This window comes from Puntigrus tetrazona, chromosome 23 (assembly GCF_018831695.1).
Source record: "Puntigrus tetrazona isolate hp1 chromosome 23, ASM1883169v1, whole genome shotgun sequence".
Lineage (NCBI taxonomy): Eukaryota > Metazoa > Chordata > Actinopteri > Cypriniformes > Cyprinidae > Puntigrus > Puntigrus tetrazona.
Genome location: NC_056721.1, coordinates 15469756 through 15491715, shown reverse-complemented (window position 1 = coordinate 15491715; position 21960 = coordinate 15469756). Strand labels below are relative to the sequence as shown.

General features: G+C 36.8%; 3 protein-coding genes across 11 annotated transcripts in view; 2 read left to right on the top strand and 1 right to left on the bottom strand.

The window, feature by feature from the left end:
• The first annotated feature begins 1447 nt into the window (after nt 1–1447).
• On the top strand, nt 1448–12676 carry tmem269 (transmembrane protein 269). 5 transcript variants are annotated; one of them, XM_043223970.1, is made up of 8 exons: nt 1448–1699; nt 3083–3140; nt 5086–5134; nt 8905–9052; nt 9251–9348; nt 11078–11221; nt 11349–11549; nt 11683–12676. In XM_043223970.1, the coding sequence occupies exons 3-8, from the start codon at nt 5086–5088 to the stop codon at nt 11790–11792; spliced, it is 750 nt and encodes a 249-aa protein (XP_043079905.1). In that variant the 5' UTR covers nt 1448–1699; nt 3083–3140; the 3' UTR covers nt 11793–12676. The 5 variants fall into 5 exon arrangements, with proteins under 5 accessions (XP_043079905.1, XP_043079904.1, XP_043079907.1 ...); XM_043223969.1 differs by having other exon boundaries at nt 5086–5149; XM_043223973.1 differs by having other exon boundaries at nt 1450–1699; nt 5086–5169.
• Nucleotides 12677–13104: 428 nt separating this feature from the next.
• si:ch73-206d17.1 (tyrosine-protein kinase STYK1) lies at nt 13105–15993 on the bottom strand. The gene is made up of 10 exons (XM_043224113.1): nt 15883–15993; nt 15604–15687; nt 15345–15494; nt 15031–15228; nt 14774–14955; nt 14246–14329; nt 13946–14163; nt 13816–13856; nt 13635–13731; nt 13105–13519 (listed from the first exon to the last, which is right to left on the bottom strand). The coding sequence occupies exons 2-10, from the start codon at nt 15653–15655 to the stop codon at nt 13318–13320; spliced, it is 1224 nt and encodes a 407-aa protein (XP_043080048.1). The 5' UTR covers nt 15656–15687; nt 15883–15993; the 3' UTR covers nt 13105–13317.
• Nucleotides 15994–17325: 1332 nt separating this feature from the next.
• The window catches only part of magi3a (membrane associated guanylate kinase, WW and PDZ domain containing 3a), a 126974-nt gene continuing 122339 nt past the window's right edge, over nt 17326–21960 (top strand). For 2 of the 5 annotated variants that reach the window (XR_006247853.1, XM_043224960.1), the window contains exon 1: nt 17339–18494. Coding sequence is in view for 4 of the 5 variants with exons in the window: in XM_043224960.1 (XP_043080895.1) it covers nt 18188–18494 (307 nt within the window). In the remaining variant the exon portion in view is untranslated. Of the gene's footprint in view, nt 18495–21960 lie in introns of all 5 variants that reach the window. The other 3 variants (XM_043224964.1, XM_043224963.1, XM_043224961.1) reach the window with 3 other exon arrangements.

Genomic DNA, 21960 nt, shown 5'->3' with positions numbered 1-21960 from the left:
ACAATTTTGTAACGTACGGTATCATATATTCTCCATATAAATGTCTCCCATTAAAATAGAATATGCTTAATGCGATGACGATTAGACATGAGGAGCTCAATCTTTGCTTGTTTTAGATCTCCAGGAACACAAAACTGCTTGTTTCATAAATCCAGTTAATATATTTGTTTTTTTTTGTAGATACGACCCATTACAGGGCTTTGAGTGTAAGAATGGGGCCTGTGACGACTACATGGTCCGCTTTACATGTCCATTAAGTTTCTGCAACAAAAGTATGAATTGTAAGTATGAATTTATTTTGTTACTGCTCTTGATGATCATAACTATTGTAGCACAAACAGAATTGTCTAATATTAAAGTTCCATTGAAGTGCCTTGAAACACACAGCATTAGCCTTTTCAAAGGGTTGACAAAAATTCTGTCATTTACTTACCAAATGGGTATTTTTTACTTTTATGCTGTGCATCTCTTCGACCGTTAGTCTATACAGTGGATATTCTACAACCTTTTCACTTTTATTTTGCCCCAGTACCAACTTTTTTGGAATGTGTTGCAGTCGTCAAAACACAAAATTCATGTTCATATATACCAGTTACAAAATACACATTTTCAAAAAATGCAGCCCTTGGTGGGAGCCCTGCACTGTTGATTGGAAACCTTTTTCAAGTGTATGACTAAAAACATAAATTAATTTTATATGTAATTTTGTAATAATTAACAGCCATCTACTCTTATTCTGCAGATCTGATCTCCTAAAGGGCTTTAACGATAAGCAGGGTGGAGGGGTCTGCTACACATGTCTGGAAAACTTCTACAAGATCATACCTAACCCAAAGCTCAAAATGAGGATGCAGATGTGATAGACTGAAACTGTTAATTTTAGATTTAGATTTAAGCCATGTTAGACAAAATGAAAACAAAACAAAACAAACAAACAAAAAACCATTAAACACTTGCATTATCCTTTATTGTCTCAGCTTTTGTTTGTTGTGAACTTGTGTTTATAAATTATTAGCTAATTCATCACATCTACTAACAAAGACACTTTAAATTAATTAATTAATATATTGTGACTAGACAGGTTCATAGGTCTTGTTTACATAATTTCAAAAAGTTTATAACTTTTTTTTAACTTTCATTTAACCCACAGTATGCTGAGCAGTTACAACATAACTTATTCAGTGGTCAGGAGAATGTAGCACAGCATACGGTGATAATAATTGCCATATGAATAATGATACATTATAATAAAAATGACTACATTTATATGTGAATTTGACACATGCACACACTTGGGAATCTGAGAGTGTCCAACTTTTTTCAACTCCTCTGTTCTGCACCGTCCTAGTAAAGAGACACACGATGCTGAACAGCCCCATCGTGTCGTGGCGTTTGTTTTTGGTTTTTTTATTGTGATGTGCTTACAGAAACAACTAGAAATATTCGGCGTCATTTCCGGTGGAATATTCCAGCGAATCCTGCAATGCCTTTAAAAAGAGACGCGCTGAAATTACGCTGAAAAGCGTTGTCTGTGACAGAAAGGTGCAGTCTGTAAAATAAATGTTATCTTTGTCCTTTTTTTGCGGACCCAAAGTAACTACTAAATGTGAATTATAAATACTGTGTCGTCGAAGCTGACCACCAAACGCCGTCATTTGTCTGCGTTAATTTTCTCATCGTTCTGTGATTGACATCGAAGGTAAGTTTATTCTCACAGCGTCATATATTTTTTCACAGCGTCCCATTTTAATGGGACCGTGTGATGAACTTTGTATTCTTATTCACATAAGTAACAGTATTGTTATATTGAAAGGCTCTTGCTCAGTACCCTTAAAATAGCTACTTATTTTAACAATACTTTGTCTTTTAAGAAGCGCAGATAGAAGCACTGTATTCATTCAGTGTTTCCATAATCGCAAAAAAAAAAAAAAAAGTTGATGCTGTACGACAGGTGAGCGCACTAAACCACAACCTGCAGCTTGTGCAAAAAAATGCAGTTGTTTAAACTGTTAACTAATGCGCAGACATTTGTCACGCGCAGCCATAATGCGCGAGTTTCCCCATACATACGGGTTACTTCATCTTAATACTGACGCGCCCAGCAATGCATTGGCAGGTGCAGTTATAACACCTTTGAGAAAACGGGTTTAAAAGTGCGACTCAAAGCCTTACATAATAGACATGTGATCCTGAGGCAGGGGTCAGCGTGAACAGATCTCGTCGCTCCCTCAGATGAATTAAAGACAAAAACACTTCTTATGATTCATCTGATAGTCTGTCACTGACTTAACAGAGCTCTGTAATTAGCCATTATATAAGAGTTTAATATTGTTAAACGTCGAGAGATCGTCTTGACTGAAAACGACAAGCCTACTGATGTGATTAAAACCGGTGATAGAAATGAAGCTCCCAAAATGTGATTATATGATAATTAATAGAAGCAGAGGCAAGTAGAATCAGTAGAAGTAATCCAGCTTTAATTAAATTTTAACTAACAGATAACACATAATTTACCCCTATGAATCAAAGTTCATTGGCAATTTATTATTTATTTATTCATTCATTTATTTGTAAAAACTTTACATGTGAATATGGCATTGTCAAGTATCAAAGTATTTTTACATATATTTTGTAAAACAGAAAATACTATAAGATGGCTGGAAAAAGTCATAATGTTTTTCTGATGTGGAAATTTTGGTGTATGGAAGTGGATATTGCTGACTCAACGCATCAGAAAACAACTGTCAGAAAATGGCCTTTAAAGATAGCAGTTGTTGTAATTGAAATATGCTGATGCAAATATTAAAACTGAATGCAGTAAAAACATTTGAATGTGTAATTTCTATGTTTTCTTTCCAAACCCCAAAATAGTCCCAGTCCATTTAAAAATGGTTGTAGTGTTTTGCCTTAAGTTTTAAGGTTAGTCTTTAATATTACAATCTGGCATGAAACAAAAAAAGCACTATATGGTTTACGGTGGTGTGCTTTTGTAAGGCTGGACTTAAAAGCGCAGATCGCACCCTGTTTTTTTGCTGCACATGATATTATATTGTTCTTACCGTAATGTTTGATTTTGTTTCAGTTCTGTTTGACATTGAGAAATCTTTTGGCCATCATGATCCTCCTGACTCCCACATCTGGTAAGTGGATTAATACTGTATGCAGATGATTGACCCATGCCATACTGCTTTTCACAACAAAGAAAATGGATTGTATTACTAAAGGGTGCCGCTAACTGTGTTCTTGCAGTCAGTAATCTTGAAAAGGTTTGGGATGGTTGGCACAAGACTGAAAACTTTGAGAAGCCATAGAAGAAACAAAGTGTGGACTTCCTCATATGTGGAGGAAAAAGTTACAGGATTTCATTTTAACTCTGTGTATTTATAGTTCTCATGTGACGTCCCACCTTTCTAGGGACGCCCACCTGGAGGGCAAAACAAAGCTTTGCTCCGCTGACCACCGCTTATTTTACAGAGATTGCATGAAGTAGTGACGTAGAAAAAAAGGCAGATATTTTAAGACGAAATTCTGTGAACATCATATTGATGAATTATATTTTGCCCAGGCAGGCAGATGAAGCCACAATGTGCAAAATATCATGTTAAATGGTTTCCCATAGAAAACGCTGAGTTCATATTCCAGCCTGATATATTAATACTAATATTAATGTTTTAAATATATTAAGGAACTTTTTCCTTGTTTTTGCATTTCGTCGCACTGTTTAATGACAGAAATATTGCAGCGGGTGCTTAATATAGATTGTAAATGGCATTTTTTTCTTTGTTTTATTCTTTTGAGAGGCTGTAAAACCCACCGAAAATTGACAGACTTGTCCTGCAGTTCTATGCATGTTTTGCCCTCCAGGTCTTGACTGAAAGCCATAAATTAAGCGGCATTTGTCAAATATATATAAGAAGTTAATAAAACACAGTTACCTGCAAATGAATGGCAGTTTTTATAGATAACTGTCTAGTTATTTCTTAGCATTTGGCTCATAAATCTGTTAACTGGAAAATATGGGCTATGATATTTATGACTATGGTGGAGTTTTCGTCCCATAGTTGCTTAGATTAGCTGCCAAATAAGATCTTGGTTTTTACTGTTTTCCTGGTTACACTGAGGTTCAGTTGCACAACTTGAGTGATGCTTGTCTTTTGTCCAGTATTGTACAGTGTTCTAGAAAGAGATAAATGTTAATCCTTTCAATCCCGGCTCCTGTCACATGGAGCAGAGGAATTAGACCTGTGCTATACAGTTGCAATGCTCTTTGATATTCCTGTTAGTGGTTAGGTTTACACTCCCACAACAAAAAGGAAGTCCTTCTCTTTCATTGTCCTTCATTATACTTTGTATAAGTTCTAAGTTCTAGTCTTTCTCTAGGTAAAACCTAATTTGAGGTTTACTAGTATCTATCTGTCTTATCTAAGGGTCTGTAAAGCGGAAGCTGATTGGTGAACCATTTCACAGTGGCACAAGCAAACGGTGCATAACCAGTAATTCAGAATTTCTAGTGCCATGGCATTGCATTTGTAGAAATCTTAAGATGCCATTAGTTTCGTAGCTTATTGCCACACTTTCATGACACATTTTATATGTTCTGAGTGCAGTTCTGACAGTCCAGTACTGGTGTATTTGCATCATTTTGTGCAAAACATTTTTTATTTTGTGAAACATTAATAATTTTTTCCCACACAGAATAGGCTTTTTGGATATACATGAACTGTACTGTATAAACAAAACTTTACTTCAGACACTGTAAGTTAAATAATAGGTCTGTATATTACTGTTTAAAAGATTGAGGTCAATGAGTTTCTTATGCTCATCAAGGCTGCATTTATTTAATGAAAATACTGTAAAAAGCAATAATTTGAGATAATATTGCATTTGTAGGCCTAGTATATTTTAACTATGAAGCTGAGTTTTCAGCATCCATTACTGTCTTTAGTGTCATAATAGTAATATTTCTTACTACTATTGATGTTGAAAACAATTGTGGTGCTTAAGATCTTTAAATATTTTTTAAGATTCTCTGATGAATAGAAAGTTCAAGGCATGTGCTGTGTCTCATTGACTGTTTTCTTTCAGATGAAGAGTCGCTTGAAATCAACTGGCTTTGGAATCACATCAAGTTCAGGTTACAAACACAATAGTAGGAACCCTTCCTTGAAGGTGGAGTGTGTAATTTTTTACTTTACTCCCAGTTTCTTATGCAGAGACAGCTATAAGTAAAGCATTGACTAGTTAAGTCCCCGTTTTATGGCACTATCAAAACATGGCTTTGTTGGTTTGAGCAGCCTGACATAGCAACATTGGCTTGATGAATGGTGTGGGTTTGGGGTAGAGCTATCTGTTCTGCTGACCAGTGGTTAACGGGGAGGGTTTAATGACAGTAATTACACATTTCACCATTAAACCTTTTTGATGTCTTTGTAAATAATAGGCAAGGTTTTTTTTTATGTATTACTGAGCTTAAAGGTTTTACACTTAATGACACATGTGCACGTGTTCTTGCATGCTTATCTCACAAGCAGCACATGCCAAAGAATGAAAGGTGAAATGCAAAGAAATTGTTTTCTTTTTTTTGATAGTACATTTTATGGACAAAAGTATTGGGACACATAGGGCTGTCAAAATTACTAAAATAAATGTATTTAATGTGAATTAGGCATCTCTCCTCAGGCCACAAGAGGGCGCATTTAGCAAAATATTACACACAATTATCACAATTAAAAAGTGCATAATGTTTAAAATATTGATTGTAAACCATATATAATTAATTAAATTGCTTAAACAATTAGAAAAGAAAAACAGCACTGTATAACTGAAAAAAAGACCAAAAACCAACCACAAAGAGTAGGCTACTTTTTTTTATATTTAAAAACTTAAAATGCAGTAGGATGGGGAAAGAACATTGTGAGACACGTTTTTTAAAAACTGAACTTACATTAATTTTACATGGCTTTCTAAGACGAGAATGCAACGGTGATGGATATCGATCTAGAAAATGTTATATGTTTTTAGTTTCACTGTAAACAACAACACCTCCAAAATGATGCTTTCGTTCAATGAATTTTGAAGCAGCAAAATGCCGATATTGCTGCCTAACAAACACCTAATGTAATGTTTTGCATTCGAAGGTGGGGTTTTTTTTTAATTCAGTGAAAAAAAACAAACCCAAAAATGAGCAAATCAATACTTCATGAACTTCTATCCCTTCTAGAGACCCTACGATCAGTTGTGATAGTTCAGAAACGGCAGCAACTCGAAGCAGTATACCATATAAAGTCAAAACCAATAGCTGAAGAGATCCAAACTTCCACTGGTGTTAATATCACCACAAACTCTTTGCAGTGGAAACTTTATGGAATGGGTTTCCATACACAAGCAACTGCATGCAAGCCTCTGGAAAGATCCCTGACCCCAACTCCACTGAACAAATTTAGGATAAACTGGAACATTGAGAGCTAGGTGTATGACCTCTCAAACGCTCTACTGGATGAATGGGCAAGAATTCAGAAACACTCCAAGATTTTATGGAATTCCTGACTAGAAGAGCAACTCCATATAAATAGATCTGTGTTTGGATGTACGTATGTGTGCATTTATTTAGGTTAGGTCAGGTGTTCCAATACTTTTGTCCATAAAGTGTATCTGCTAATAGGGGATTTCATTCTCTACTATCCCAATAAAGATCTTTTAAATACTTACTGCACAGTAAACACATGATTATGTGAGGTTCTATGGCAAAACACACATTCAACTACTTGATGTTCATTTACATTTTATGCCCACTGATTTTCTCCAAAACAAAGACCTCTTTGTGTGACTTCATTGAAAATCACTGCAGTGTTTCAGTGGCAAAACAGTCTTGGTGGTCACACATAAGGAAAAGCACTTGAATTTTAGCAAGTCTTCCTTGCTTATGTACTTTCTTGCTTATTTTTTAATAGCTGTTCCGGGTAAAACTGCAGTAACAATGTTTGAGACAGTAAAAACTGCCCATTTAGACGGTTGATTGATGAATGATTTATGAGAATGCTGCTTCAGGATATGAATCTGCAGTGCGCTGCTTGATTGCCAGTTGTCGTGGCTGTGAGTAAGTGTAACTTCTTACACAAAGACAGACATCTCATTGTAAAAATGGTGATGTCAGCCATTTTTAATAACCTCTCAATCAAATGTTTGTCAAAGCAGAACCAAATTCTCTGCAAGGTGTTGATGCTTTAACCATCACTTGGGTTTTCTGGGTGTCTTTTCGGGCCTTGTTCACACTGGCGGCCCAAATGTGTGTGCATTTAGTTTTTTTAAGCACAAATGCTATGTTGTGTATATAGGCAAAAATCTAATTCCCAGCTCTCACTTTTAATCGTTTGCTGCATCTGGTTGGGAAAATGACAGTGAGTTAATTAAATGTGGTGTTTGAACAGTCTTTCTTTCTGCAAGTAAGACTTTACTATAGCTCTAGTTTGTCATATTGGAAGGCTTATGTGTTTAAAAAAAAAACTTCAGTAATGTTCTCTCCCAAAATAACCTTTTAATTCTTGTTAAAAATGTAACTACACTTGGTAATAGTGCTTTGTGGTTTTGGTGTACTGAGGGATTGTAATCACATTGTTTTGATCATATCTAATAAGTGAGCAACAGTTTCGTTCTGTTGGTAAGTGTATGTCTTTTTACTTCAGCATGTCTTTTTTTAAATATTTAATTAGCCTTTGAATGTCATAGTTTCTGTCTAGCTGAAACTATATATTGTTCAGTGCTTGTTTTTTTCATTTAAATTTTTAATTTCTACAATAATGGTTGTGTTTTGTTTTTGTTATTTTTACCCTTTTTTCAAAATTGCTTTTTGTACAATCTTATGTAGGCTATGTTTTTTAAACATGGTACGTAGGAGTGAACTTATGTAATCTTATGTATTGAGGGTACAGCATGCATTAAGAATAGCTTTTACATATACGTTTCTTAATGTAATATTTGTGTGCAAAGGCATCGGATAGTGCCCTGCATGTTAAAATAGTAGGTCCAGAACAAACAAAAAAATCCTTATACAGTAATTTATTAATCCCAATATCATCCAAAATGTTCATGTCTTTCTTTCTTCAGTTGAAAATAAAATAAGGTCTTTGAGGAAAGAGAAGGGCTCTGCACAATCCCAGCTGAGGAATTAGGATCTTATCTAGTGAAACAATCTTGTCATTTTAGAAAGGTCACGAGAGACATTAGCAAAAGTGCCAACCAGAATTTACATTTTTATTTTGAAGAAAATGACAGATGATTTTCATAGCCCTTCAAAGCTGTAATGAAATGAGGGCCCTCAACCCTTTCACCCTTAAAGTCCACTATATGGAGAAAAATCCTGGAATGTTGCCCTCAAACAAAAACCTTTTAGAAGAATTTCTTTTAGAAGAAACTAAGACATGAACTGGAAGATATGGGGGTGAGTAAATTTTTATTCTGTAAACTAATCTTTTAAAGAGAATCATAAATTTAATTTTATTTATTTATTTTGACAAACATGGCTGTAAGACTTCATGCAATAATTGAGAGTTATTTGTGGTCATTTATTTCATATGTATATATTACCTTACCAATTATGGATTATTAGTATTATAGAGTATTATAAGTCGCTTTAAATAAAAGGGTCTGCAAAATGATTAAATGTAAATAAATGTTAATAAATTTCAGAGAGATTGAGTGAATAATTACAAACATCACATGTTAAGACTATGGAGAAATTTGCACTTTAGAGTTAATTAAGCGAGATTTTAAAGTTTAACTAGTTGACTTTAGTAGAATGCAGTCACTTTATACTCTCTTAATATATTTTTACGTAACTGAGAACTCTCTAAACCATTCACTGATAAATGGAGCTGTTGTGTAATTGCTCATGTTTCTTTTTTGTAGCCTTTTTCCAGGACGCTAACAAACTGCTCCTGAACGAACGAGCTAACTGGGTGCATCTAAAGGAGTTTGCCCGTAAAAATGCTGCCAACGCTCTTTCTGTTGCCAACATGCTCATGGGCATGGCCTCAATCCTCTGCAGTCTCAATGGGTATGTATTCATGCTTTTGATTTCGCAGAGAAAACCAAATACATACAAAAAATAAAACAATAATAATTCATAAAGCCAATGTTGTGTCAGAAACTAAAAAGTAGGAATTTCAAACAACAGCTAAAAAAAGTTTCTTTCGTTTAACTTTCTCACTGTTTTGTACTTTCTTCACGACCCTTCCACCATTGTTATTCTCAGCCATCATCATGCCGCGTGCTGGCTGGTTCTGATCGGTTACCTGCTGGATTTGGCAGATGGAGCAGTTGCTAGGCGACTAAACGCATGTTCTGCATTGGGTGAGTAGTGTTGAGAGTCCTTCAATACAAGCGAGTGGGGCCAGGGGTGAGTCTGGTAGCTTGAGACATCTTTCATCTACAGTCCCCTTATGGAGCTGCACTTATAAATAAAACAATAATAAAATGAATGACATATAATATTACACAGATACACAGGTCTTAAAAAAACTGCACATGTGCAAATAACCAAAATAAAGCGAAGTATAGAACAAAAGCATGGTGACGACCATAGTTCTGGTTAAAATCTGTTAATTTATCCATTTCAAAAACCCGAATTTTGCACCGATAGCCTATTAGGCAGCGCACAGACAGAAAACGCTCTTGTGTTATGAGCGTCCCGAGTTCGAATCCAAGCTTGAAAACTTTTCACACCCACTTCTCTCTCTCCTGCTTTAAGATTTTAAAGTAAATCTTAAAGCTGCGGATCGTAATTTTTCACGTTCTTTTGGCCAATTAACAGAAGTGTGCGCGTCTTGTGGAAGAACATTATAGACGGAGCCACTTCTCTCACGCATTTATTATTTTGTAACAAACAAACAAAAGCAAAACAAGCTGGCTTTCTCTTCCACAGCACATAACCTTTCCAGCTCTGTAGTGGAAAACCAGGGGCTTGTGTGCAGGTGGTCACGTCCGCTCAGCTGCCTGAAATACCTTTGCGTTGCCCTCACAATGCCAAGTCACTTGTGCTCTTGAGCTGGATACTGTTGCCTGTTGTTCTGCATGATCTCACTGATGGGTGTTGTTTTGCTTCCCCTTTTTTGTCAATTGAACAGTTTGTTTGTGATGGAGCAGCCTAATTCGGGGATCATGTTCTGATTGTCCGTTTAATCCTGATGCTTTGTACCTCCAGCATATCTGACATTGCTCGAATTGTTGACCTCGAGATTGAAATTCCAGCCATTTGTTTGGACACACTCAAATGTCCCGACCTGATAAAAACACTGCAACTAATAAGGCAAGTCCTGAACGTTGCAGCAGATTATTTAATAAACAAAAAACAAAGGCAGAACCACACAACAGCTATGCAATGGAATGTACAGGCAAAAACCAACAAACGGAGACTAAACCACAGGGGTATAAATACACAGGGGGCTGCTGAGGAACAGGTGAGACTAGTGAATCTTTTGTTGAATCTGTCGTTGTAAACTTGCCTGTCAATCATCTTGACACATCTACATTTCACTTTGCACATGTCTGCCACGTTTACAGGTTTTTTTTGCTTTGGTTTTTTTTTTTACGCGTGTTGTGTTTGTAGTTCTGGACCAAATCCTTCACCAATGTGGACCAAATCGTGGACGATTTTTAGTCATTGGAGTGTCCACACTTCAACAATTTACCTGAAACAGCAGATCATAACCTGACACACTCAAATGTCAACCTCAGATGAAACCATAATTTCAACATACTATGCTTTAGGACATACTTATTCTAATCTCACATTCTATTTAGGGTGAATAGGATTGTGTGCCCATTGACTTGCATTATATAACTGACAGGCTGCAAAAAAGTAAAAAATCTTTGTTAATATTCTACTGAAGTCACCTACATCTTGAATGCCCTGGGGGTAAGCAGATAAACATCACATTTTTATTATTGGGTGAACTAGTCTTTTTAAGTATGTTTTGAGTCTTTCAGTTTTCTCCAGTGTCTTGCACCATGGGTGTTGTTTTTAAGTGTCATTGTCAATAATATCTTTGTGTGCGTGATTTTTATCTTTTTTGTACTGCAGGTGCAAAGTTGGACGATTTTGCTGATTTCACAACATTTGGAATAGCAACATCTCTCATCTTAAGGACACCCAGTCTTTTGGATAACATCCTGTGCATGTTGTATGTGATGTCTGTCTATACTCGTCTCTGCTTCTTCTCTAGCGGTGAGGAACCCCAGCAAACACACACACACACACACCCACACACACATGTATGCAGGTTTAAATATTAGTAGCACAGCTATTTGTAACTCTCTGTATTATTAAATAAAGTGGCTGCTGTTTTCTGCAGGAATCCCATTCATGTACCGTGGCTTACCATGCATCTACTCCTCTGCCATCCTGGTGTGTGTTTCTCTGCTGACCGGAGGAAATATGGCAGTACTGAGAATCCTAGCAGTGGCCATGATTCTCTTCATGGTCAGTCAGAACTTCTACCCACATGACAGAGTGCTGGAGTCTCAGGCCTGGAAGAAGGTGGTGTACATCGGAGGTAAAGCCAGACACAACGCTATAAAATAAGCGTGAAAAACATTCATTTTGAGTTTTGCTGATTAAGGGAGTGTTAAATACTAAAATAAGGAAATTAGCATGCACAATGAACTTTTTTCCCTCTCTTTTTCTAGGAGTTGCCATGGTGTTTTGCTCCTCCTTCCCTCCAGCGTGTGTTTACTACTTGTTATGGTCAATTTCCTACATATTGTTTCCAACAACTCTGTGGAGCAGCAAAGTGTAAAAGGTTAAGGAGTCCCTTTCTGCTTCCTGTTAAGGAATATCCAACCAATTTAGAAACCTGGAAAACAATTTTTAAGTCATTTTTGTTTTGAAGTGATGAACTTCATGAAATCGACATGATCTAGGAGGCTTTCGGACATTTCTTGCTGTTGTTTCATCTCTAAGGATGAGAAACGCTCTTCACCTCTGCTTCATGTATTGTCATGTGTTTGCATGGCATGTTGACAGAGACACAGTAGATGGTCTTGCATACAGTATGTGTGGTGCTTGTTGCACAGTTCTGCCTAAATGAATCTAAAAGGCAAAGTAGAAATTGTAAAAAAAAAAAAAAATTGCTGTGGAATTTATACTTGTAGTATTACTGCTTTTTGGTTAAGAAACCAAAAAAATCAAACAGTGTTTTCACAACTCAATCATAATCAAATTTTCTGCTTAATTATTTAAAAAAATAATGACCATAAGAGAATTTTATGCATATGATCTGTGTAATTTCATGTAAAAACACTCCAGTATGATTAAGGTAGTGGCTATTATCATATACTGTAGCTTATCTTTTGCCTGGTTAATGTGTGACTTGTCCCATAGAATATTAGGTGGGCCTTCGAAACAAATGCCTCGTAACAGTATGACGGTTGATTTAATTTTGATAAATGAGTTTATTTGTACCATTTAACCTCTGTTTTAAGGGGTTCTGCATCCTGACTCACGGTTGTCAGTAATTGCTTGTGTTTAGCGAATGATCTTCCATTGAGTTTGCTATGTACTGTTCACGGGTTCAGTGGAAAGTTGATACCCTGCAACATAACAGTATTGAGGCATTATTTTGTGTTCTGTGCACCACTTGTGGTTGCATTTGATTAAAATGTAGTGGTGTTAAGAAAAAAATTGTGTTTGTGGTTTGTAGTGGTCAACCACCAAAGAATATTCTTTCACATTTTTTTCAAAAATGTATCATGGAATCTATTACCATCAAAATACTGCATAATACTAGGCACTATGATCTTTGAGTAATACATATTGGCATACAGTAGATATACTTGCTATACAAGTAGGCCTATCATTTCTATTTGTATACCCCTCACCATTGTTAAAATAGGATGAGCGTAAGCCCTCTTTTTCCTGTGCTTGTTGGAAATGTTTGGATCTATAATGTTTGTAAATATCCATGAAGAGCATGCCAGCAAGAAAAAGAAGCCAAAATCTGGACTTACGTGCCAGGACGTACATGTGAAAAATAAACTATACGGTCAACCTACTTTAGATAAATATCATGGCATTAGCCACCACTTAACCAATCAATAAGTAAAATGACAAACGTTCAAAACATTTTATTATATGTTTTGTTTTACATTAGCTGCAAGCATTGAGATTAATTTTAGTTGACCACTTCGCATGCGATCTCCGGTTTCAAGAAATAGGGCGACCTCTAGTGACATTCTGCCTGTTGTGACAAGGCTAAAATGTACTTCATGTCAGTCTTATTGGAATCGAATCAGTTGTGCCATTTTCATGCGTCGTACAAATGATCAATTACAAGTTCTCAGATCGAACAGATCACATGGAGGCAGTCCTGCTTTTCTCCTGTATTCACAGATGTCCATTTGCTGTCCAACGCGAAGTGGTTTTGTGTCAGCGAAGTTTTTGTATGAGTCTAGAAGCCGGATAATAGCAGAATACACAGGCCGGTCCTTGAAATTCCACATGCAGCAGTACTTTATTAAGTCATACCTGCAAGACACGAATGCCAGTTTGTATGTTGTTTTAACAGGATTTTAGATTTTCTTGAACACTTGCTGTTTATAGAGAAAACAACTATTCGTGTTATGTAAAATATAAGGCTTACAATGGGCGTCCACAGTTTTCTGGTCTTTTCATTTGGTAATAGGCTAAAGTGTTTGGCAGCACTTCAGATGGATCCAGGTCAGGATAGGGAGGACACCCTTTCAAAAGAAAAAGAAGGTAAAAATATTTGCTTCACAGTATTTTTGATAGATTGGTATATTAGGACTTCTAACTAATAATACCCAGGGTTATCATCTCATAAAGCAGGATTCCAAAGGACCATCTGAAGAAGTACAACAGAACAGCTTTAGCACATTGGTCAAAGTGCATTTGTTAGAAAAGCTTTGTTGTTGTTTGAAGTTCTTGACTCACACATCACTTCTGTCTGTTAGGGGAAGCCTCATCATCCGTTCAGGTGCCTTCCATTTCACCGGCACATTGGCTTCTTGTTCTTTGTTGACTGTTCTCGACTGACGGCTCTTGAAAGCCCAATCCAATCCAGAGACTTTCACAGAGAGCTCTGAACCAATCAACATGTTCCGGGCTGCGACATCCCCATGAATAATTCTGTGGTAGGAGTGTAAATAGTCCTAAAACAAAAATCATTAATAAATCGTTTAAAGACTGTTTACATGTCTTATGGTTTGAGTACACAGTGGGTAAACAACTCACCAGTCCTGCTGCGACCTGTTTAGCTACAAGATAAACGGAGCTTTCTGAAAAGGTCTGGACGTTACCACTTGAGTCACATCTGTTCTGTTCAGCAAGAGTTACATTCAGTAACATTGTCATGAAAGACATTGTCTGTTTCAGTGGTTCAACTGTAATGTGATGACGAGGGTGGAAAACGCTCTTTAAAGGTTATACTATAACTACAAAAGCTTATTTCTAACATGGGATAAAAAGTAAAAAGCTAATTTTACAATTAAATTTTTATCACCGTAAATGTGAGAATTGTAACATATAAACGTGTATTTCTGATAAAAAAAAAAAAGTTCAAAATTAGTAGAAATCAGAAACGATAAACTTGAGAGTGAAAGAACGAAAGTTATTGAATTATAATTTTTTTTAAAGTATAAAAGTATTTATCTCACATTTCTGACTTTTTTCTCTGAACTGAATACAAACTAGTACCTTTTGAAAGGATAACAGCCCAGTATCGGGTTTGTACCTCTATGAGTATACTGTAGGTGTTTTTACCTCTCGAAGACTCCAGAGAAAATGCAGGAGGTTCCCTGGAACACTTGCCTCCAAAACCAGGTACATGGGCATCCGGCGTGTCTGGCAGTATAACATCTTGACTATATTCTCATGTTTGCTCACTGCTGCATTGAAAAGGACAAAATCCAAAAATTCAGTAGCCTCCGCTCGATTTGACCCATCTGAAACGAGAACATTTATCCAACATTTATAGACTTGTTGTAAGCACCTTCTAATGAGGGATTTGTGTTCTGTACCTTTAAGAGTTTTAATCACTGCAGCAGTGGATGTGCTGTCTTGTTTTAGCTGTCCCGTGCAGATTGGTCCATAGCGTCCCTTCTGAAGCGGCTCCACCCCCTCCAGAGTGCACTGAGCAGGTATCTCCCATGGATCCAGAGCATCCTGTGCAGGCCGCATGCTCCCAAAGCCTGTGTCCAAAGGTACAGGCTCCCTTTCTAAAAGTTCAAAATACTATATCTTACGATTGCCTCAAAAAAAAAAGTAGTATACCAAATATTTGACATCTAATATTTGCATCAACAGCATGAGAGATTCTTTTTTGTTAGCGTACCATTTACATTTGAAGATGAGCGTGTTATAATCTGAGACGATGATCTTTTGGTAATAAAGCTCCATATTATCTGAGACACAACGATCAGGGTGCTGAGAGCCAGCAAGCTCGGGATAATGATGACTGCCAGTTGACCTGATCCTTCTTCACCTGTCCATTCACGCAAACACATACCAAAATGTTAACCTCGTACAACAGAAAATGTAATAGCAATAAAAATATGTTAGACTCGATTGTAAGTACATTAATTTTTACATACGACAGATTGGGTGAGAGCCAGAGGAGCTGTTGCACTGGGCATGTACAGCCATAAGGGTGTCCCTTTAACATTTCCAAAACTAGCCTGACAGATGACATTGGCACAATTATTTCAATAGGACGATCTTTCAAAAATACAGCATGTATGTTAGTAGAACTGAAGTGAGTCTTCGAGGACCATAATGCATGACATTTCTTACTCCAAGCACGTGTTTCTTTGATGAAGAATGAAGCTATATTGTAGCTATGTGTGTATATTGTAAGTGCATTTCTTCCTTACCTTACTAGAATAATGACGGAAAGGAATCGTTTTGGCTGCTTTTGGTTGAAGCGACTTGTTTGAGCATAAGGCTTGATTTTGACTTTGAGAGCAATGACCGTGAGAGTGACTGACTGCCCACCTGACTTAATCATTAACTGAAGTACAGAACCATTTGCACTGTTGCCATAAGTGCTTTGTTTTTCTGAATCGCAGTGAAATTTAATATGTCTATTTTTTTCAAAAAGGGAATTGTGGACATATTTATAGCGGAAAAAATATCGCTTTATTTCAAAAGTAAATTTAAACTCTTTTAAATTGTGAGAATTGTGACAGAGTGGAACGTTGTTATGAGTGTTGATATTTTTAATGTAATGTCTATTATCCGATAGTTTCGTCAGATGCACATTTCATTCAGGAATTGATTGAAATCAATCGATTTGAATTAATAGTGCTGCTATACATAATAGTAATTACATTCATAGTACAGCTAATACATATCTAGACAAATACGACCAATTAGTATTTATTAATTTATTTCATTTCACTTCATTTATGCATTGTTATTTTGCACAAACTGAACTTCTATCTATACATTCTATATAATAAAACAAATAAATGTACATTGATTTTGAAGTGGGACATCTCCACACTCTATGAACCGATTGCAATTCTATACTACAACAGCAGGTGGCGCTTTTATACAACGTTACGTATGGAAGTTTATCATCAATCTGATTTTAACGCTATATAAGATTCAACTGTGCTGGCTTTCTAAAAACTAGTCTTAACGCAAAAAGAAAATAGCATTTTGATATTGTAAAATAACATTATATGTTTACAAAAATCATGCTGATGTGTAAAAACGTGTAACAGGTGGTGTGAAATTACAAGGAAATTACTGCATATGCGCAGCCGTTCAACATATGAAACCATATTAACAACAGTATCATGAAATTCTTAATTCATTTATTGATTTTTTTGGATTGCATGGTTCAGTGAAGTGGAGAGAGTTTAAATAGAAATATTTATATATGCAGCTAGGCGTAAGATAATTCAAATTCTGTCTCGTGGAATCTCTAATTAAACTCAAACTTTACACTCACAAAAGTGGTTTTTACCATATGTAATTATGGTAATTATATTTGTTTCTCACTTTTGAGCTGAACTGTGTTTTTGCTCCAAAAGTTCTACACAAAAAAAATATTTTTGTTATGAAAACTGCTAAAGTTTCACCATGAAAATCACTGAGGGTCTGTGAGCTTAAAAAACCCTGGTTTATGCTTATTATAAACTCTATATCTATATATAGGCTACGGACTCTAGTGTATATAAACTCTGTATGAGCACGTTTACTTTTAAGGCGGCAAGCGCATTTTTCCTGAACATAACTTGTGTTTAACAAAATCTCTTCGGGCCGGGCATCATGGCAGAGGTTTTTACGTTTAGTATTGTGAATAGTACGGGAAAGCCCGCCCCCCTCGCTCTGATTGGCTGCTCTGCTCTCGTCCGCTCCGCATTGGTGTTGGTGTGCGCCTCTGACAGTCGCCGCTCGCGTTTGGCGCAAGTAATAACAAGGTGAAAATGACTACAAAGTTGCAAAGCTGCGCCCGCATTTAATCACCTACGCTGGGCGCCGATAGCTCCACGCAGACAACAACAAGCCACTCAAGAGGGCGTTTCTACAAGAAGCAAAGGTCGTCGGACTGTGGACTTAGTTTATGCCGTGTAGCCCGTTTCAGATCCAGGTACGGTGTTGTTCGTGGTTTCCCGTGAACGCGCCGGTGGCTGATGTCATTGGAACAGGTGCGCGAAACCCAAGTTAACAACAGTCGCCCTAGATCGCGAGGGATTACACACGGATGTGAGTGTTTTTCTACGGCGTTTCATTCATCAGCCGGTATTACGAAGCGATTTGAGGCTGCGTTATTTTTATGTGCCTGGATAAAGTAAGCTGTCCAGCCTCGGGCGGTAGTTTATTGCTATTTCCGCGTCTTTTTCTCCTAGAAAGCGCTTGTTTGGATCATTCGAAGACGATATTTGGCGACACTTCTTGGTGAGCTGTGAGGTCTACCGTAGATTTTGTCAAGGCAGCGAGCCCTTTTACCTTCATGTGAGCTCGTGATTCAATTCACATGAATGTACGTGAATTCTGACTGAACCACAGAGGGAATATATTTTAAGCGATGCCGACCCCGAAGTTTTAAAACGCGTTTTCCTCACCAAGACATGGGAATGAAGTCGCTTCGCTGCACCGCACTCTAAACGCGTTCGCACAAGGAAATAACCTGTTTTTTTAAAGACTCGTCTACCGAAGGGATTAATCATGTCCAAGACGCTGAAAAAGAAGAAACACTGGTCCAGTAAAGTGCAGGAATGCGCCGTTTCGTGGGGTAACGCCGGGGAGCTCAGCGTCGTGCTGGAGATACGCGGCGGAGCCGAGCACGGAGAGTTCCCGCACCTGGGACAGGTGTTGTCGGACGCCTTAGCGTGCCATGTCGGCAGGCTACCTGGTCCCGGAGACGTGCTTCTGGAGGTGAACGGCACGCCTGTCAGCGGACTGACAAACCGAGACACCCTCGCCGTCATCCGCCACTTTCGCGAACCCCTCCGTCTGAAGACCGTAAAGCCAGGTTAGTTTGTTAATTGCCAAAACCTAAGCCACCAACCGAGACGACAGTTTGTCTCGCACCACCGAACCCGAGGTTTCCTTTTAAAACCCGAGTAAATGCCGGTTTTAAGCCCGTGTTAAGCTATGTTTTATATTTGTTATTTTCAAAAGAGGATTAGCGTCGCTTGTGCGCTGCTTGCGCTTGAACGTTAAGACGATGTTTAGCGACAGACAGCCAATCACCAACTGCCTCGGCGTCTAACTTATTAAATATTCATAGAGTTCTGAGAAACTTCGACACGTTGCGTCGTGATAACCGCAGTGATTATCGGCTGAAATTGAATTCGTTTCATAATTTATTTTCTTGCATTCGGATGTGAAGCTGCTGCTGTTCTGTTCTGTGATGTAAGGCAATAGTAGGCTAAGCAAATATGACTTGACTAGGTGATTAAAGGAAAACAGGGAGGATCTGTATGGCAAAATTCCCACGGATGTAACCTATATGTGACACTAGACCACAAAAACTGTCAACTGTTTGAAATCGAGGTTTAAATAAGCTTTTTGATGCGTGTGTGGTTTGTCAAACTATTGAAAAAAAAAAGTCTTTTAAAATAGTTCAAATGAATTTCATAGACGTTCACATTACTAATCAAAAATTGAGTTGTGATATTTAGGCTAAACATGGGAAATATCTCAATGGATCATGATCTTTATTTAATATCCTAATGATTTTTGGCATAAAGGTAAAACCGTTTTGACCCATACAATGTATTGGTGGCTATTGCTACAAATATGCCACTGCGAGTTATGTCTGGTTTTGTGGTCCAGGATGGCATATTGTTATAGTTTTGTCATTTTATTGACATTATAAATATGCAAATGAGTTACAAACGCTAGCTCATAGTTACAAATCTACAGTATAAGAGATAGCTCTCAGAGTTTTAGCCAATATCAACCTCGTATTCTATTACTAGCATTTGCTTATAATTATGCAGTTGGCAGTTTGATTAAATGGGACTCTCAAGGAAAAAGTGGATTTTAACTGAAGCCATTTATCACAGTTACCACAACAGGAGGAAATTGAGACTATCCATCATGAGGAAGTTTTGGTACCACTGGATGCTTTCTGTTTGTGGGCAACCACAACAATTTCATTAATTGTGTAGCTGGTAGATACTTTTACTTTTTCCATCGAGACTTCCAAGGTTTATTTAAGCTGCTACAGCCAGGTTACAAGTGTTTACAGGTGTATAGGACTGTTAATCTTGTATTCGTTGAAGAGAAATAATGAGGATCTACAAAAGGCAGCTGAGACCTGAGCTTTCAGGACAGGTGAGGATCAGAGGCCGTAAAATACAGACAGAATTCTATCATGTTTCTCACCGAATCTCCATGGTTACTGAACAGATAAGGTAGGAATCTAGAATAACTTCACATTATTGTGTAACCCGACCCATCCGCGGATAGTATTACAGAAACATCCTAACTCAGAATCCTATCTTATCTGTTTTAGTCAACATGAATTTCTGTTACGATCTCAAACCGGGCGCTTGTCAGATCTTAACATGAGGATTAAGATTTCAGGAATGTGACTCTGGATTATATAAAATGTTGAGAGCGAATAAGTGCTTTTTATAGTTCTTTTAACCTTTTAAGGTCCAAGAACAAAAAACCTTTTTGATGTCTTTGCATTGTTTTAGATCATTAAAATATTTTTTTAATCATTGTATGAGGATGACTCTCAACTATGTTATAACAGAATTATTAGATACACCTTTTTCTTTTGTCAAAATGTGTGTAAAATGGTCATAAATAGGTTTTCTCTATATACAGTTTATCTATAAACTAAATCTAGTTTGCATATGAATGTGTTTTTGGGGCAGCGTATCCAGGAAAATTAAAAAAGTGTAATAATGGGAGTAATAATTGACAAGATAGACAATATGTAATATTTCATAGAAAGGTCTTGATGTCATGTATGAAATCAACATCCTGTTTTGTAACAGAAAGTAACTCCATAACATTTTCCTGAGATGTTGATTTACGATGGACAATTTAAAAATTAAACAGATTTAAAATATAATCACACAATATTATCAAATTAATTTCAGATGTTTCTGAAGACCAAGGAGAGGGAGTGGTTATGGTCATACATCCAGTCAGTTGGTACAGTACATCCAGACTTGAAACTGTGACATGTATAGTCTCGGAGAAATCCGCTAAAATATAACGTCCTCGTACGAGGATGCAGAGTCTTAAAAGGTTAAGAGTGTGCGACCCTTTAGTGCGTATGTGTGTGCCTATAGTTTTGTGTTTTGACATCGTAAGTTGATGCAGATGCTATAGGTATCCATTCGGCTGGGAATTCTGTAAACTCTTTAAACATTTAGAGCTTTGAACTTTGTGTATGTAATCCTCTTTGCCTGCAGCACAGATGTCGTCTGACTTGCCAGCCTCCCCCTTCACCCACTGTCCACCTCATTTAGCGTGTTACCCTGCCTGAAGGATCACCATTCGACGACTTTATGCCATTTTAATGCTCTTTTGGAGATGATTTTAATCAGAGAGCTTTATGTTGCTATGGGCACTCTCTACATCTGTTTATTTTGGGCTTGCGAATGAAGTAGAGTGGATTAAATAATATGAAAATGTAGTTCTCCTCTCGCTTCCTAATCAGCGTAAATTGGCATTAGTGAACGGGTTAGCATCAGATGTCTCTTACTGATTATTTTAACGTAGTGTGAGTTTGTTAAAGCTGCCAAAGCCCCAGCTTTGAACCGAGTCCAAGTCTAATTGATTCAATTAGTCTCTTAAATCTGTGCTATGCTGTCTGGCTCGTGACTCAGCAAGAAGACTGGACATCTGAAAGCTTGTATGCTGTTTAAAATGAATATGTTGCTGAAGTTTGTCGCGGTTACTTTAAAAAAGAGAAAATCAGTTGACAATCACTGAAAAGTTTGCTGTTAGTTGGCTATGCTATAAGAAGAGGAAAAACTACGCTGTTTTAACACATCACGTCATGATTGGTCATTTCCCGATTTGATTTTATGTATCGGATCATTAGTATTTGGTATCTGGATATTTATATTAGATATCTACATTTACTCATTTCCTATGTTTTTATATTTGCCATCTTAAAAGATCTTTGTGATGTTTAGCAAATCTCAAAATAATACCCTTTTTTATGCTAGAATGTTGTGTTCTTAAATCAGGGTTATTGTAGTTACATTAAGTAAAATTAAAATGATAAACATAAAAATATTTTCATTAATTGAAATAAAAAAAAAATACACAATAAGAGATAATAAAAACTGTTGACAAAAATATATATAAAAAGTGCATAAAAACCCAGCAAAGTTACTAAAACCTAAACTAAAACTAAAATGAAATGCTATAAAATATAAAATAACACTTGATTAAAATCCTATTGAAGCCTTTAAAATAATGTTTTTTTTATTTAGATAAAATATCATATTGGACGGATTATT